Raw genomic sequence first — 17,146 nt, forward strand, 5'->3', positions numbered from 1 at the left:
AAACAATGATGTAGCAAGCTCTAAAAAAGTAATGCTTGTCAATACTGGGCGCGACCACTGGAGCGAAAGGTGCTAGTGTCGACCAAGGGAAGCAAGTGGGATCACGTGACTGCTCTTACTGCTACTGGAGCAGACGCTCGATTGAATTTGAGTTTTAAAAGCTAATAGTCACGTTTATTTCTGTAGCACTGGTAGATAATGAGTACCAGCACTGCACTTTTTGATCTTGCATCATTACAGAGACTGCTGAAATTTATTTAAGCTGTTGCTACCGTCCGTTATTACTCTTTACCCGGACGTAAGCGACGCAACCCAGTGCAAGCTCTCATTGCTACCAGAAAAATATTATCACAGAATCTTCCTTAATCAAGACCTGAATGGGTAAAGAAGCGAGTGGTCCTTCTCATAAGTGCAGCAGACATTTCAGACAGCAAGATTTTGTCCATGGAGCTGGCACTGAACAGTTCAGTGATCGGCAGAAGGAACTGCGCATGCATTTTAATTTGTGCCTATCACTTGTGAAGCTAATGATCCTATTGCTGAAAGAATGGAAAAGATGCTGGCTTCGTCATGAAGCCGTAGCCTCCCGGAGAAAGGAAGGATCGTGTGAAAGCCAGAAGGTCTGAAATTTTTCTGAATGAACGCGTTGACACGAAAGTCTTACTGAAGTGAACTAAAAGATTCTGCCGCCTCGGGCAGCAGTATGAATGGTAAGTTGCCTCAGGCAGAGTCTCCAGTACTGTAGTTATTTCAAATGACAGAGTGTATGAATAAACGAAAGAGCATTACATGCACGTTGTGATGTGCTGAGGTATATGCATACAAAAAACACTATTTTGCATGGGGAAAACAAATATCTGCTCAACCAAGAGTGTCAACGACAGTAGTCAGTGCACAAGAATTCCCTGCGTGGAACGCTTGTCTTCACACTGCTATAAAAATTAATCCACGTCATCCCCACAGTCAAACTTGCCTGCTCTACTAAGTTGAATGGAGCAGGCGAATGGTGCCGCTTCCGCAGGCGCTATGCGAAGGTGCTTAACATCTGTCGGGCTACTGACAGTCTTCTTGCCCATTACCTGTTCAGTGGTCGCTTACATCTGACTGGTTGTGTAGCAGCTTCAGTCGTGTTCTTTTTTCCTAGCAGCGACAGCAATACTGCAGCCGGTGCGCGTCGCTGTCGCAGTAAAGCTTGCAAACTTCGATAACTCTGATTTGGTGAAGTGCTTTCTTACCGAATGAGTGGGTCTAATACCACTAATTAAGCTTATACAGGCCCAGACAGAGATGTATATTAATTAAATCAATAAACGAAATACCAACGTTCAACTAAACTGCCCAGGAAAAGCATCCTACAGCAGCAGTTCAACATGCATTATCCCACTTAGTTCATCACGCAGGCGCTTCCGAGAGGTGGTGCCACGGTATGTCTTAGCACCGAATATGGTGCATGAACATCACTGATCACTTGGAAATTTTTTTAGTTGCCTGAAGGCACTCAGAATTCTTTTCCATGCTCTTGAGCCTCTAGATGTCCAGACACTAAAGTAAAACTGAGGTGCAGGGCCAGCTGAAAACAGTCAAAACATTTTTGAACATTTGAAGCTGATTGGCGCATATGGATGCCTTTTGTAGCCTTTACGTGGGATCAAAGCCTAGAAATAAGCCCGTATACAACAGTACCCATGCACAGTCCTTTTCTGGAATGGCCGAAGATTAAGAACATGTTTTAGCTCTCGGACAGTCGCAGGAATAAAATGACGCTGGTCAGTGGCCAAACCCTGGGCAGCTTCTATATATTTTTTTTTTTGCCTTTTTACCATTTCCTGCAAACATTTTCAGCAATTTCCCTCACATTTATTTCTCATTTTAGCTTCTATTCTGCATTTCTCTTTAAAATCTTCACATGAAAACTGCATATAACAAAATCATATGTCATGAAAAATTGCACTTTTTTTAAATTTTGTTACAACCAGTTTCAACTGTACAAAGCGGGTAATAAATTAATTCATTTTGCCTGAACCCAACAATGAAGAGATGCGATATCATTCTGCATTCAGTACGATTAGTTGTTGCCTCAGCTGCCTGCACTGATCAGGCCCATATTCCGAGTTTGCATTGTTATCAGAGTATCTCTATCTCACGTGACCTTGTGTCATTTGATTGGCTGAATCGCGGGAACCGGGTGTTGCCACTACAGGGCCAGAAGAGGTGGCAACATCATGTTCCAGCGTTTCCACCGATCAAATGACTCGAGGTCGGGGAGATAGCGACACTTTCGATAATGACGCAAACTCGGTATACAGGCGCAGGAATCGTTTTCAAACTGAGGTGAAATACAGCTCTTAGCCTAAAGTGGAAGGGTGGACTACGAGCTGCAGCCATTTTCACTGCTGGCCATGCTGCCTCTAAAATTTTCACAAACAGACTTTACAAAAGCAACCATAATATATTAGGCTCAAGCAAATGACTGCATAGCATACAGCACTGTCTATGTGTCGCTGCCATACCCGTGTGTGGAGCGACAGCTTATGGTCTCTTTCTATAAGCTGTCACTCGTCCGCACTAAGCAAAGTAAACATCCTGGTTTGGTTTGGTTTGGTTTGTGGGGTTTAACGTCCCAAAGAGACTCAGGCTCAGTGGAGGACTCCGGAAATTTAAACCACCCGGGGTTCTTTAACATGTACTGACATCGCACAGCACATTGGGTGCCTTGCTTTTCGCCTCCATAGAAAAGCGGCCACCGAGGATTTGATCCCGCAAGCGCCATAACCACTGCGCCACCCCGGCGGGGCAAAGTAAGCATCCAGGCAGATGCATTTAAACATAATGCTAATATAATTCAGTGATATAATTCCCATTGCAGATGAGTGCATCAGGATGCACACAATGCAGACCAATTTTGAAAGTAGCATGTGTTTGGAGCAATTTAGTGCAATTTTTACCTTATCAGGACGGCACAGCATATCAGGTTTGGTGCAAGGGTGATTTCACTACAATCTACCTGCTTTGCATAACTTCTTGTTTCGATCAATATTTTCTTTTAGCATCCCCACCCCTCAGTGGATTTTTGCCACACAAACATGCCGGTTTGTTTTTTCTCACAGCAGCATGGCCAGTTGTAACAAAGTTTAAATACTGGCAATGTGCAAGAAACTGTCATTGAAAAGAGCCCATGCAATTCAACTGTTTGTCATATGTGCAACATAATATACTCACAAGTCCTGAGGGTAGAAAAACAGCAGCAAGAATTTCCCCTCATAGTCACTGAGTTGGATCTCACGGATCTGGCTGTCCACCACAGCAATGCCTTTGAAGTCTGGTGCTTGACACTGCACCCGAGGCAAGTAATCCAACGATGGCATTTGACACCGGGCAGCAGGCACTGACACCACTGCTGAAATCCGAATGCACCAGTGATCAGTTGCATACATACCACAAACACAAATTCGATATAAAGCTCAAAAATATCTCTTGACCACACTTCTGGACACACATGACCAAGGACTTGCGCTCCTGCATATAACAGCCCTTTGTACACAACAGTGAGCCAGACAACACTAAATATGTTAACAAAGAGGATCTGAATCACACATTGTCAAAGTGCAACCCTTCTGACGAAACAAAGCAGTTGTTGAATAGGGTTGTATGGCACACAAGGTGCGCAATGTATTTGATAACACCATTCCTTATTGCTATAGACGCCAGCAGTCTACCATATCTACCTAGGCATGCAACTTCTTTTTTTCTGACACCTTATAATTCTATTGTGAAGTTAGTTACACGAGGAAACCATACAGATCGACACAGAAAATGAAAAGCCGTGCAGTCCTCTTTGCCCTGGCTGCACACCACAGCGACTTCTAAATTGCCACCTTTCTGAACTTAAAGAAGTATTTGGTTTACAAGTTGTGGAAGGAACTGATCTGCTCAAGGGTCAGATGTTGCCCGAACATAAGATTTTCTTCAGCGGCTGAAAATGATTGTGAGTTATGACCCAGGAAAGTCATTGAGAAACATTTGCAAAGGAACTACAAATGACAGAGTCGACTGACAGGCTCGCTGTGCCCAAGAACTTGAGGCGCCATTTCTATGTCATGAGGAGGGCGCACTTCGTGTCTGATGAAACTATGGAGAATCATCTGCTCTGGTCAGCTATTACTAAGTGAACTGAAGCCTGAGAATACTGGAATGCTCTGTCTTTCTCAGGTGAAAAGAACCTTGGCCAGGAACAAAAAGGTAACCGCCATAATGACAGTGCATGCAAGCTCTGATGCACACTGTGATGGTGTTAGCTGCCGTCAGCAACAAAGGTGACATCATGCCCCTACGTCTTTTGCAGAAGAACTCCACATTAATGCTGCAGGATATGTGGAGTTGCTTGACACCGCAGCAAAGCCCTGGACAGAGACTGTTTCAAAAGAAAGATCTCATGTCTTTCAGTAAGATTCAGCTCCCTGCCCACATCGCTTGCATTATCCAGGAGTGGTTAGCCGACAGCTTCCACGACCACATCACTCCCAATCTGTTGCTTCCTAGTTCTCCAGATTCAAATCCGCTCGATTACTCAGGGGTAGAAGCAGGCTCAAGCATTTTGGAGCAGCTTTGGAGCAATAAAACGAGAGTTTTAGAGCACGCAATTTATGTTTTGAGACTTGTTTCTAGACTCAAACGCTTTTAATAACGGCAACATTCACTTCCTGACATAAAAAATGCAATTGCAATCTATTACTTTTTATTCAACGTTCTTTGCTTTACCGAGTGTGCACACATCTCTGACAAGACAATCAGACTAACATTCACAGATTCTTAAAATAACACAACCTGAGTAAAACTTTGGAATAGACTAGCAACAAATGAATTGCTTGCTTTTACACTTCATAACTGAACATCAAGTTTAATTTTAAACCAGCCAAAAGACATAACACAGAGAAGAGGAGGAAACAAGACGAGGCTGGCACGATTACCAATTTGCCCAGTAGTTAACCTTATTACTTTTAACTAAAAGCTGTTCACTATTTTGAATTGATAAGATTCAGAGAGACAGCCCATTTTGACGTGCTCAAGCACCACCCATAGATTGGAGATCACATCGATGAGCAGCACATTTCCACTCCCTATCTTGTTCATGTGCTTTTTGATCCTATGCCTTGGTCAGTAGTGCCTTCAGGGAGGGTAGTCAGCACTCAAGGACAGCCTCTTCCCCCTTCAGATTCCTTACTTGATGGGCTCGTGACAGTGGCTTCTGGCAGCGGCTTCAGCTATGCTGGGCCTTCCTTAATTTCGACATGCTGGCAATAAGCCCTCTTTGGCTTTTCAACACTCCTGAGAACACTTTTACTGATTGGCACCTAAGTGCGATTACTCCCATAGCAGTTCAAGTATGTTTTTGTCTAGAATAGGCATGACAGCCCCAATGATGAAGTACCTGCTTGTTTTCACAGCAGAACCATTGGCACAACTCGTGTAGTTCTTTGCAGCCATACAAGTTTCCTAACAGCTTGTGGCAGCAGAGAGAAAGTGCTATGTCACACCATCTTCTTTGCCAATCAATTCCTGCCAATCATTTCATTTAAAATTTACTCGTGAACAAACATTTATTACGCTCCATGCTCTTCTAGTTTATGAAAAATGTATTAGGCTCAGCGAGAGATACCGGTGCCACTGGCGTGCTACCATCACGTTTACTAGGACAGCCCCTATACCGTGTACACTCAATTCACAACATGCCATCACCATGCTGTGCTTCTCGCAGTCGTCTACTAAAATTGCATCAAATCGCATTTTTCGTAGGCAATACTATTAATGATGCATCGAGCGGCAAAGCAGTGTTTCACTAAATTTGATGGCAATACATCGAGGCAGCCCATTTGGAGCAGTTTTGGAGCAATATTGCGTTTTGGAGCAGAATGGAGCAAATGGAGAAGTACTTCCACCTATGACTACTACATCTGGTGCATCATTGGGATGGAGGCCGGGAAACAGCCACATAACATGAAAGGCTCGCTGAAGGCTGCCATAGCTAATTGAACTGCCAGCACCTTTAAGAACCACCTGACCCAAGCATGCAGTCTTTTCCAAGGCTGAATTGAACTGGTACTTGCTGCGGATGGCAGATTCATTGAATAATTTTAAAAATAAACAGTGACAGACGCCGCTCTCAAATTTGGTGGAGATATGGCTATCTGCTGAAGTCAACACTGTGTTCTCAAATATCCTTCACAACCAGTATACGGCCATTATGGGCCACTACAAAGTAGAACGAACAGGACTCACAGGGCAGTGGAGAAGTCCTCCTCCTCTGTGTCCCGACTGAAGCCACAGGAGCTGGGCGTGACAGCTCATCATCATTCACCTGGAACGAATTGTTAGACTGGAGGAGCGCGTTTAGTCTGCCTACACCAAAGGAAGCCCACAGTGGAGTGTAACAATGTGGCAGTGTGGACCCACCTGATCATTTGACTGCACATCAGCCACCACTTCAGGCAGAGGCTGGGCCTCAGCTTGATTGGCAAACCCCAGCAAGGCCCTCACGTCCTCGACCGCTTTAACAGTGTCTCGGTGGTGTTTGGTGCGTGCGTGCTTCTCCAGCTCGCTTTTGCCAGCTCTGAGATCGGCGTTGCACAACTTGCAGTTTGCGCGGTATGGGTCTCCCGGCACGCTAACCAACCAGTTTTTGAAGCGCTCATCCTGTAGCCACGAGTCGCGAAACTTTTGCTTGTACCACTTGATACCTCCGGATGTGTTGGAGCTCTCCCCTGCTTTGCGCTTGGCGGACCTCTTTTCGGCCGTGACATCGACAACTTGGTTGCTGTGCAGCGGCACGAGAGCGGTCACTTGCTCTTCCATTTGCTCTGGAAAATATTGGCCGTTTCCACTCAGTTCAGCGAATGCAGGAGAAACAGAATGGAAAGCATTTAAAAACTTGAATTCGTTTCATTCACGGAAAAATGTACAAGTCTGCCAACGAAGGCAGTGCTAATTCGAAGGGGCTGTCGTACATTGAGCTCAAAACTGCGATAGTGCTGGAACGCTTGTAGCACGAATAAAAAAACTTGGAGTACCAGAAGGTACTTACGTTCCACCGCATCGCAATCGCCATATTTTGCGACGCCACGAAACAAGGCTACCATCTGATGCAGGCCTGCATAAAGCAAGTCAGTTGCCGCGGCATGCGATGCAGAAAGCACGTGTACCGGGATGCGCTGTGCGACAACATAAAACGTGCCTGCAGCTGAATTCGCTAACAATTCCCTACAAAGTGTCCGTAAAGAGACTTTTTCCCTAGCACATCGGAGATAAAAACGCAGTGCTCCGTCTATAGAATGCTTGAGAACGAGTTAACTGCAATCAACTTACATGATTGGCGATGGTTCTTACGACCTCCTTCGTCATAAAAAGCATATCTGGTACATATGTGAGAGCAATAATCACCACACACAACTATTAATAGGGAAATGTTTCCATAGCTCCCTAGGGCGTCCTAAGTACGAACGATGGCGATGCCCATTTAGCAAAACAAATCGGCGAAACTAGAAGTGGCAAAAAAAAAAAAGAAACGCACGCACCATGGCACGCACGTACGCACACACAACAGATTCATTGTGGCCAGACTCGATCCCAGCCACCGTGCACACAGCGCCTCTGTTGTGCGGCCAGGTTTTGTGGAACTTTCACGTCTATAAAATTTTTTTTTCTATAGCACCCTTTAAAATTTGTTAAAATTAAGTGCGAACTATACTAACGCATAAATAAAACATGAAACATCAGTCAAGAGCAGGCAACCTCCACGGCTACTGTTGGGTAAACTCCTAAAAGCCCATAAACCCAACTGAAATCTACATTAAGAATGCAACATTTATCTGTTTGACGAGCTCAAATACATTGCTCTTTACATTACACTGGTACACACTGGAATCTTTTTTTTTTTCTTCTTTTTCTCACGACCGATTAGAACTTATTGAAGTACCCTCTACACCGACTGCTAATATGTGCAGGCTTTTCAATGCAAACGCACTTATATGACATGTGCAACACATCTTAGGAGCCACGGATACGTGCTTCACCGGCCACAGTTCATCTCTAAATAAAAACGTACATGCACGAATTTGTGTGGGGCCAAATATCACAACCAACACTGCACTAAAAACCTTAGCGCAGATGAATAGCTGGTAGATTTGAGAGCATAATATTCGTGTGCACACGTGGTTTCAGTTTTGTCAGGCCGGGCAGCGCTTCGAGTCCACACAAACAGCAAACCAACAACGCACGATGAAATTAGCAATGCATGTGGCGCATTACGTAACGATTATCTTCAAACAAGTCCTTTGGACGCAAAATTCAATTAATAATCGTTCAAGTTTTCCAAGTCGCATGAATTGTAATGCGGCACACACCCACACACAAAAAGCTTACTTACACTAACCAGCGTTTTTCACAACGAACACGTTTTTTGTTTTTTTCGTGCACATGTGGTCGGCAATGCCGCAATTTTTTGTTTGTTTCGTTACCACGCAAATAAAATAACCAACGGCGTGAAAGTTTGCAAAGACAAGGATCAGCCCACCACTACAGGAAACAAAATCTGCAGCATCGTGTCAATTATGTAGATCGACACCACAAAGAGGCTCCTGAAAAATCATCGGATTACAGAATTATTACATTTCCGATTTCCATTTCTGTGCCGGTGCGTGGCAAGTACAATGCGCCGATGTTGCACCACAATGCGAAATCGTTATTGCGCATGTTATGCGTTCGTACTGCCAAAATATAAGCTGTCGATCCTCTCCCTTCGCGAAAACTCATTCAATGTACGGCGATAACATGGCAAAAACCAAAGCGGACGTCGTTTTTAGAACACTACAAGTGGGTTTCAAGAAAAGGATAAACCAAGACTGGCAGGAAAATGCGCGAAAAGTAACACTCCAAATGAACCACCTTTCTTACCAGGCACCGAAGACAACAAAGAGGGATTTTCACTAAAACAAAACAAAAAAAAAGATATTTGACATGCTCGACTACAGTTCAACGAAAAGCAAACATAATAAGGTCAAGCTACAGAGTCATGCTGATAGCGGCAAGCCCGCGGTAACAACCAGCCATATCAGCCTTGTCATCGCAACGATCGTTAGCTCACGAATCGTAACGTCCACTTAGAACTTTCATTTGTTCTGAGTGGACGTTTAAGACCGTCCAGAAAATGTGCAATGCGGTTAATCACACTTCAAATGCAAGCAACAAGCAGCACAAGTGCACCATGAACTTCAGAACACGCCGTTGCCGAAAAAGCACATTTCAAATAAAGGGGCCAAAAAATATGAGGCTGCTCGGACACACCCGATAATGGTCTACGGGACTAGCTTCGCTGCTAAGTTGTACTGGAGTGGAGTCTACAGCTGTTTGAGCACACCGCCTTATACAGTATGAACTCGATAATATTATTTTAGCGACAAAATGCACACCATTCCACCCGAAACGAGCCCTAACAACGTGAACAAAGTGGCGGACGAAGAAGTTAGGGAAACGTTTGTTCCCCAGACGGTCATCCAATATGGCGATATAGGGGACATTGCGCAGTTCAGCTTTGCTCACCAACCTAGCAACGTGTACCATATGTCACTAGCAAATGATAGTTACAGTGGATACAACAATGACGAAAGAACCCTCGTATAGAAGTTTTTGAACGCAAAGCTCATACTTTTGTTCGGAGAGACGCCGTCTTCATTCGGAAGGGATTACGCACGGAAATCCCTGTCCCTGATCGGTAGATTCCAGACCCATTAACAAGTCGCTTAGGGATATTTTAGAATAGCACTAATATTCGGCGCTTATTGTTTGCGGTGGTGACTGTGAGATAAGATTTGGGAGAACGCAGCTCTTCAAAATGGTCGTTTCTTCGTTGTATCTTCACCATCGCAGAAGCTTGGATAGCTCTATAGGAAGCTCCATGTCTTCGAGGAGACCGCGCCATTTCTATATAGACCGGTTTAGGGCGGGCGAAGACGCAACGGTTGGAAGATTAGCCCTACTTTGGTTCCGAGTGTTAGTTTGAATTGCTCGTGTTTATTTGCATACTAGGTCGCATTTGATGCTGCTATTCAAAGCAACTGCTAATCAGTGCGACTTTGATGTGCTGCAAGTGCGACCTAGCACGCCGACGTAGTCGGAGTTGTCATTTTTCCGCTTTCTCTCGAACGCGTGCTATCGTCGTCTACGACGATCACAGGCGTCTTTCACATTACTGCGTACTGAATGCTGTTTATAATATTCTTGTTGGAGGTGCACTTTATGCACTGCAGTTTCACGTTAATGAGTGTTGGAGTAATTTTTCAAAGACAGCATAACCTGACGCTCAGCGCAGTTCTTCGAACTGCGATCTAAGAAATGGAATCAAACAAAATGTAGGGGGACGTTGCTTTATACTAGTACGGTATTGGTGATGTAACTCTCCTTATATTTTAGAGTTCGCGAAACAGCTTCAATATGTCCCTTTGAACGTTGTTAAGCCTAATTGTTCACTGAAAGGGGAAGCGAAGTTAGACGGAGTTCCTGGTCTGCTTCTCTATCATCTGAAAGGAAATGAAAGATGCGCTCACCTTAGTTGTTACCCTCTTAATCACTGGTAGATTTTTCTGACTTAATATCCCACCCAACACAGGCGACAGCGACTAGTAAGACACGAGCAGCATAGAAGTTTTTTTTTTTTTTTTTTTTTTTTTCTGGCGGCTTTTTTTAGTTCACTTATCCGGTCCGCTCGTTGCTGTGGCTTGAATACAGGGGCTGCGCTTGAGCGTTTACTTCCGGAAATTACCGCCCCTTGAATCACCAGTGAGTGCTTTTTAGGACCAGAAATGTGAGAATTACAGAAATATCAAGGTGAAGTGTGTGCAAGTTTTGTTTTTTTTTTTTTCTTTTTTTGCGTAAGGTCACCATTAGCGATTTTGGGTTCAGTCATGAAATTAACTTCCAACTGTGCTAAAAGAAAACATTAAGTCTTCGGCCCAGAGGAAGTTAACCCAGAAAATTGAGAGACGTGCACTGTCTCCTGCTTGTTACCACTGGTTGCCTTTTCAACAAAGAACTTGATTCTGGGACAGATTCTTGTCGTGATTTTGGAATCTCTTAAAACTCAGACACGTTATCCCACCTGCTCAGGTAAGGTATATAGCGATGCGTGGTGAGCGCAAATCCTGCGGCCGTGATAAAATAATATGAACACAGTTGGTCCAGGAAACGACTTCAGAGGTTCGTTTGCAAAATTGATCGCGGTCGCAATAATAGCAATTACTTTGGGACAAATGAGTGACGCGAGGCAATTTCTGTAAGCCCTTATAGTAACAGTCCCGATGCCTTATCCGGTACTGCTTGAAGTCGAGGGCCCCCTCATGGCAGAGAAAATGCATCGGTTTTGCGTTATGCATGTAGCATATTTGACGAGACCACCGTGAGAAATAAGCGTGAAATTCGCAAGCATAGTTGCAGGGAATCTAGGTACTGCAAAGGAATGTTGGGGCGGTTGGGGCATTCCAGGCTTTACTGTATCGGCATGCAGCCTACGGTGCCAGAATTAAAGCCCGGGATACCCGGGATTTCGCGCCTAGATAGGCAGCCCCCTCTGGCACTACAATAATTCTGGGGATATCCGGGCGTACAGATAAAGCATAGGTTGAAAGTTAGAACTACGTGTAGATAGGGACAGGCTAAAACAAAGTGCGCTGCACGCAGTCAAGTTTTGCCAACAAGGAAACAAAGTGAATGGAAACCGGGGAGGGTGGATAAAGAGCTAGATACGCTAGACGCGTCACTGCCGCGGAACCTCCAACAGCAGTATGAATATATACCGGAAGTTTTTTTAGTTCCACTGTTGGTCTGACTGGGTCAAGAATGCATGAAAGGTAGCGCATTTGGCTGATGTCACATTGCGGAACTATAAACCGTTTACAGAGAGTAGTTCCACTATTCCTAACAGGTGGCGCCACTAGGACGGCCGTCATTACTGGCCTTCGGAACGCATCGGAGCGCAGTGCGGACTGCTGCTGTGCATCTTGTGTAAGAATGCCGGCTGACTTTTAAACACCGTTGCTTTGATGCAGGTGTCATCTATATTGTCGAAGCATTCTGCAAGGAAGTAGAGCTAATGACCCTGTTGTTTATCGGCGGAAGAACAGACGATGTTTTCTACATAAGGTGCACATCATGGCCTAGGCCACCGTTTTTCTCGGAGGTACGAGTTCATGTTCCTTTCTGGGACAAGAAAGCGCCTGTGAATTGTAGAGAAAGGCTATACCTCACGCACCAGCTCATTTTAGCACCGGCAGCAGCCATGGGAATGCGAGAACGACCCTGACGTTTTCTGAGTAGTTGTATATTGCGTCTTCGCACTGCTGCCGCTTCATTTTCGCAGGGCTTTAAGAAGTACCTTGACGTGGCTATTAATGTCTATTCATTTATAAGAATTGATTGTGCAGAGAAGGAAAGTCAGTGTGGGCATGTCAGTGAATCTGCTTGCTTTAATTAGGTACATTTCCCAAGGACATGGAGGATCGAATCCCGGCCTCGGCGGCTGCTTTTCGATGGAGCCGAAAACCCAGGCATCCGAGTGCTGTGCGATATCAGCGCACGTTAAAGAACCCCAGGGGGTGGAGATTTCCGCAGTCTTCCACTCATAGCCTGAGCCGCTTTGGGACGTTGAACCCCATAAACCAAACCAAGCTTTAATTAGGCAAGCACTGCTGCAATACATGTAATGACTGCTGCTTTTATGAAACTAATGTACAGGCCAATAATGAAATTTACTATTATAAGATTTTTTATATCCCCGCTTGCTTGGGTTCCCTACTGTGGGTTCTGAACTCCGGTGCAATTTCCAGTCACTTGCCCGAGCGCAGGTGAACGCCGCTGAGCGTCTGATGTGGCCTTCAAGCAGCGTAATAGCCTTTTGAAGCCAGGATGTTTACCGGAGGTAAACCTATAACGTATCAATTGTTCAGGTATTACACGCGCGTCCACATTGAGCAGTAAATATTGTGCACAATGTTAAATGGTGAACATTCATAATGCGTCTCAGCCAGCACGATCTGAACATGCGCGTTCGCCCTTTGCGCCAGAAAATTAAAAAAATTAAGTTTGAGGGGATAATTAGTTTGTAATCTGTTCAGTTTTACCGAAAATCATATTTTCCACAAAGAGTGCTAGAGAGGGAATAGATAAAATAATTAGAAAAAAAAAAAGCGAGTCGACGGCTGACGGGTTTGTCGAAACGTTCTAGCCAATGCAGGCATTTAAGAGGACGCAATAAATGAACTGCATTGTTAAATTAAACATTTTTAGCCCCTACACATACTATGGTCATTCACATGAAGTTTTTTGGCTGTCTACTAGCTCGTTTCCCCCAGCGATAGCGGGTACGCCGCACCGTGCAGCCGAGTACCAGCGCGCCGAAAGCCGTCAAACCAGAAGGCCTAAAGGCCGGCGATGGCGGTGGGGTCACATGATCAACTATGGCAGCGCCCATGCGCTCGTGCTGTAAAGGGTCTATACAAGCTAAGATCCTTGGGTGATTCACAGCGCTCTATTTTATGAGGACCAAGAAGTGGGCATGCGTTTGACTCCTTAGACTTGTAACTTAACTGCAACTCTACTGCTGCGGCTGCCGGCAGACTTTAGACCAATTTGGGCCATGATTTCATGAAGTCCTTATACTGGCATCGTCAGGCTTGTTCATGTACTCGCCATTTTTATTTTGCTTTTATAAACACCAAAAAAGTTACGAATTGTCATTCCAATTTCACTTATGACAACTTGCCGCGGAAGAGCTACGGACTGAACCCTGAAAGTACGTACAGTCTTAGTAAAAGTTTAAAGCCTAGGAGGTCTGCTTCTAAGCCGTATAGTGGCACTGCCTACGGATTCATGGAAGTCATTCTTAGATTTGGAATGCTGGGTATGCACTACAAGCCACATAGTGTCGCTCAGAAGAAAATCCCCTGGTCTCTTAGCAAAGGTTGTATCAGTGCCGGGAAAACGATGTTTGAGAAACGCATATATATGTGCAGCAGCAACCAAAAGATTGCGGTGCACGCTTCCGTGTTTCAAATTTTCTCACGCAGTCCGCAGAGAAGATGCGATGGTCACTTAGGTTTATACGCATGTGCTAAGTGTGTAACATAAGTGTAAAGCAGTTCCTAATTTTCGCTAAGATGCGATAAGCGTTTGTTCACCGAAGCGTGCTGCGCAATAATGTGACCGAGGTGACTATACAGTGCACAAGCATGTGTTCCTCGTTTGTCGGTGCCGCCTTCGCGCAAGTACGCACATTTAACTATGAACAAACTCGCTCAAACGAAAACAATAGTTGATGAACTGAAAAGCCATCGAGTCGTGAAAATTTGTTCAAAACATTTACTGCACGTACCTTACTGTGAACGCACATTTCAGGTTACGTGTGCTTTAAACGCGTCTGAGAAAATGCATGCGATCTGGAAAAGCACCCTGCCCCGCCGCGGTGGAACAGTGGTAAGACGCCCGCCTACTGTGCCGGAGTTCCCGGGTTCGATCCTGACTCGGGCGGCTGCGTTTCGGTGGAGGCAAAAGGAAGAGGCATCCGTGTGCTGTGCGATGTCAGTGCACGTTAAAGATCCCCAGCTGGTCGAAATTACTCCGTAGTCCACTATGGCTCCCCTTTCTCTCTTTCCACTTTCCCTCCCACATCCCTCGCTTCCCCTAGGCGGGGTTCAGGTGGCTACAGGACAAGTGTGACAGATACTGCGCTTTTTCTTTCCTGTGAACCAATTAAAAAAAAAAAAAGCACCCAATAAAGTTAAGGGATGCGCTAAATAAAAACGGGAAGGGTCGGGGTGGTGCAGTGGTAAGACGCCCGACTACTGTGCCGGAGTACCCGGGCTCGAACCCGACCTCGGCGGCTGCGTTTCGATGGAGGCGGAACGAAGTGGCGTCCGTGTGCTGTGCGATGTCGGCGCACGTTAAAGATCCCCAGGTGGTCGAAATTACTCCGTAGCCCTCCACTACGGCTCCCCTTTCTCTCTTTCCACTTTCCCTCCCACATCCCTCGCTTCCCTTACGGCGCGGTTCAGGTGTCCACAGACACAAGTGTGTGACAGATACTGCGCCTTTCCCTTCCTGTGAACCAATTAAAAAAAATGAATGCATGAGAAATCAGACGGATACTCTGAAAGATTTTATTCCTCAAGCCAGTGGCGTCGCTAGGGCCACCCACACCCGGTGCGGAGACCCCCCCCCCCCCTATTCCCGCGTTTTAGGCACCGGGTCGCAACTTCCGTTCTGCCCCCTTTGTCCTTAGATTTGCTTTGAAGTGCAATTTCGCTCTGCACCCAACCACCGAGTGCGAGTGAAGTGGCCGTTTTTGTTTTTTAAATACGTTGGCAGCGATCGTGCCCCACGACTTACAGTTCAGTAAAACATCACCTCAAAAGCACATATTTGCGAAAAGGGCAGAAACACTAGCACGTGTAAGTTGCGAGGAAATTCACTCAGCAGGCGGCTTAAGACAGGTATGATACCACGCGCTGTAGTATATGTCCCAAGCAGAGCCTTTAATTCACATGCATAGGTGAAAGCCTTTTACTTTGCATTCTCTACATTACACTTTTCTCCTACAAAAGGTTGACTTCCGCATCCAGAGTGCACAGTTTCCAACGTTCATTGATGCCGTACCAACAGGCTTTTTGGAACAGGGAGACGGTGGGCGTATCTTGGCTATTTATTTTTTTTTTTAACGCTTTCTGTTGCGTTTCTCATCATAACAATGACTGAGGGTAAAAACCGCATATGCACTAAGTGATCACCCCTGGGTACTATCATTCTCAATTCCCCTTTTAAAGCACTTTGCCTTGCTAAAGGTGCCCTACTTATTTTTTTTTTTTTCTAGTCAGCACAAAGTGATCGCTTGCTGTTCCACTGAGCATGGGCCGAAGAGCGAGAGAGGCATAGGAGATAAATGAAGACAAAAGACTGCCGGAGAGATACTGCGGTACCGGAACCGGGGAGGCAGCCCCCCCCCCCCCCACCCCCCCCCCCCCCTTCCCACTGCTCCCACTAAAATCACTTTTATGAGAGCTCAAATTCTAGGACGTTAAAATGTAGACTGTGTTGTAAATGAGCTAGCATGGACTGCCACCATTTCGAAAAATGTTTTCTTTGCGTGAACTAAATTATTACTCTAAAAAAGAAAAAAAAACTATTGAATGACTGACCGCAGTTGATGAGCAAGAACCAGGGGATTGAAACAGGCCGTGCGCGAACTTCCTTAACTCAAGTGTATTATGTTCGCGCATATACTTCTTTGAACTTAGGTTTTATATATATATATATATATATATATATATATATATATATATATATATATATATATATATATATGGACCTGGCCTTCTTTCACAAGTGGTGGAGGTGAAATTCGATCCCCTTGCTGCCTTGTGCTCTGCCTCTCGCTGGAGCTACGTTCCGGTCGCCGTTTAACAACTACCATCGTCATGTCAACCGAGAGCAGTCCCGACCACGTGGTCCCGACCCGGCCGGACCCTCTACCTCGGCTACACCGCCGCCTCCGATGGTGCCCACACGACAACGCGACCCGCCGCTGTTCGCTGGTTGTCGCGACGAAGACGTCGATGACTGGCTTGACACTTATGAGCGCTGCAGTGCCTACAACCGGTGGGATGATGCTTTGAAATTTCTGAACGCATCTTTCTACCTTATTGAGGTTGCCAGAAATTGGTTTATTAACCGCGAGCCCCACACCACAAACTAGCCCACCTTCAAGCAACAGTTCCGACAGTACTTTGCCGACCCGGCTGTTCGGACTGAGATCGCAAGGAACAAGCTCGCTACCCGCCGTCAAGGTCCCTATGAGTCCTATGCGTCATACATAGAGGCCGTGCTGGCACTCTGTCGGCGTATCAGTCCCACCATGCCGGAATCTGAACGTGTACACCATTTCTTGAAGGGAATCAATTAAATGGCTTATAACACCCTAGTTGCCCAAAATCCATCAAGTGTTGATTCCATTATAACGACCTGCCAACGCCTCGACCAGCTACAGTCCTCCCGATTGCAGCCCGGCTTCACTACTGTCCCGACCTCTACTGACCTCGATCTACGAGCCATG

General features: G+C 45.5%; 1 protein-coding gene across 10 annotated transcripts in view; it reads right to left on the bottom strand.

Moving 5' to 3' along the window:
- LOC146206478 (uncharacterized) overlaps positions 1-10,695 on the bottom strand; it is a 26,306-nt gene extending 15,611 nt beyond the window's left edge. For 2 of the 10 annotated variants that reach the window (XM_084591170.1, XM_084591161.1), the window contains exons 1-4: positions 7,079-7,299; positions 6,451-6,854; positions 6,277-6,373; positions 3,220-3,397 (exon numbers count right to left, since the gene is read on the bottom strand). In XM_084591170.1, coding sequence (XP_084447296.1) covers positions 3,220-3,397; positions 6,277-6,373; positions 6,451-6,854; positions 7,079-7,133 — 734 coding nt within the window. In that variant the 5' untranslated portion in view covers positions 7,134-7,299. Of the gene's footprint in view, positions 1-3,219; positions 3,398-6,276; positions 6,374-6,450; positions 6,855-7,078; positions 7,304-7,359; positions 7,597-9,336; positions 9,527-10,595 lie in introns of those variants that run through there. The other 8 variants (XM_084591169.1, XM_084591167.1, XM_084591168.1 and 5 more) reach the window with 8 other exon arrangements.
- Between the last annotated feature and the right edge of the window lie 6,451 nt (positions 10,696-17,146).

Source organism: Amblyomma maculatum, chromosome 1 (genome assembly GCF_055883805.1).
Source record: "Amblyomma maculatum isolate TAMU_Amacu chromosome 1, ASM5588380v1, whole genome shotgun sequence".
NCBI classification, from domain to species: domain Eukaryota; kingdom Metazoa; phylum Arthropoda; class Arachnida; order Ixodida; family Ixodidae; genus Amblyomma; species Amblyomma maculatum.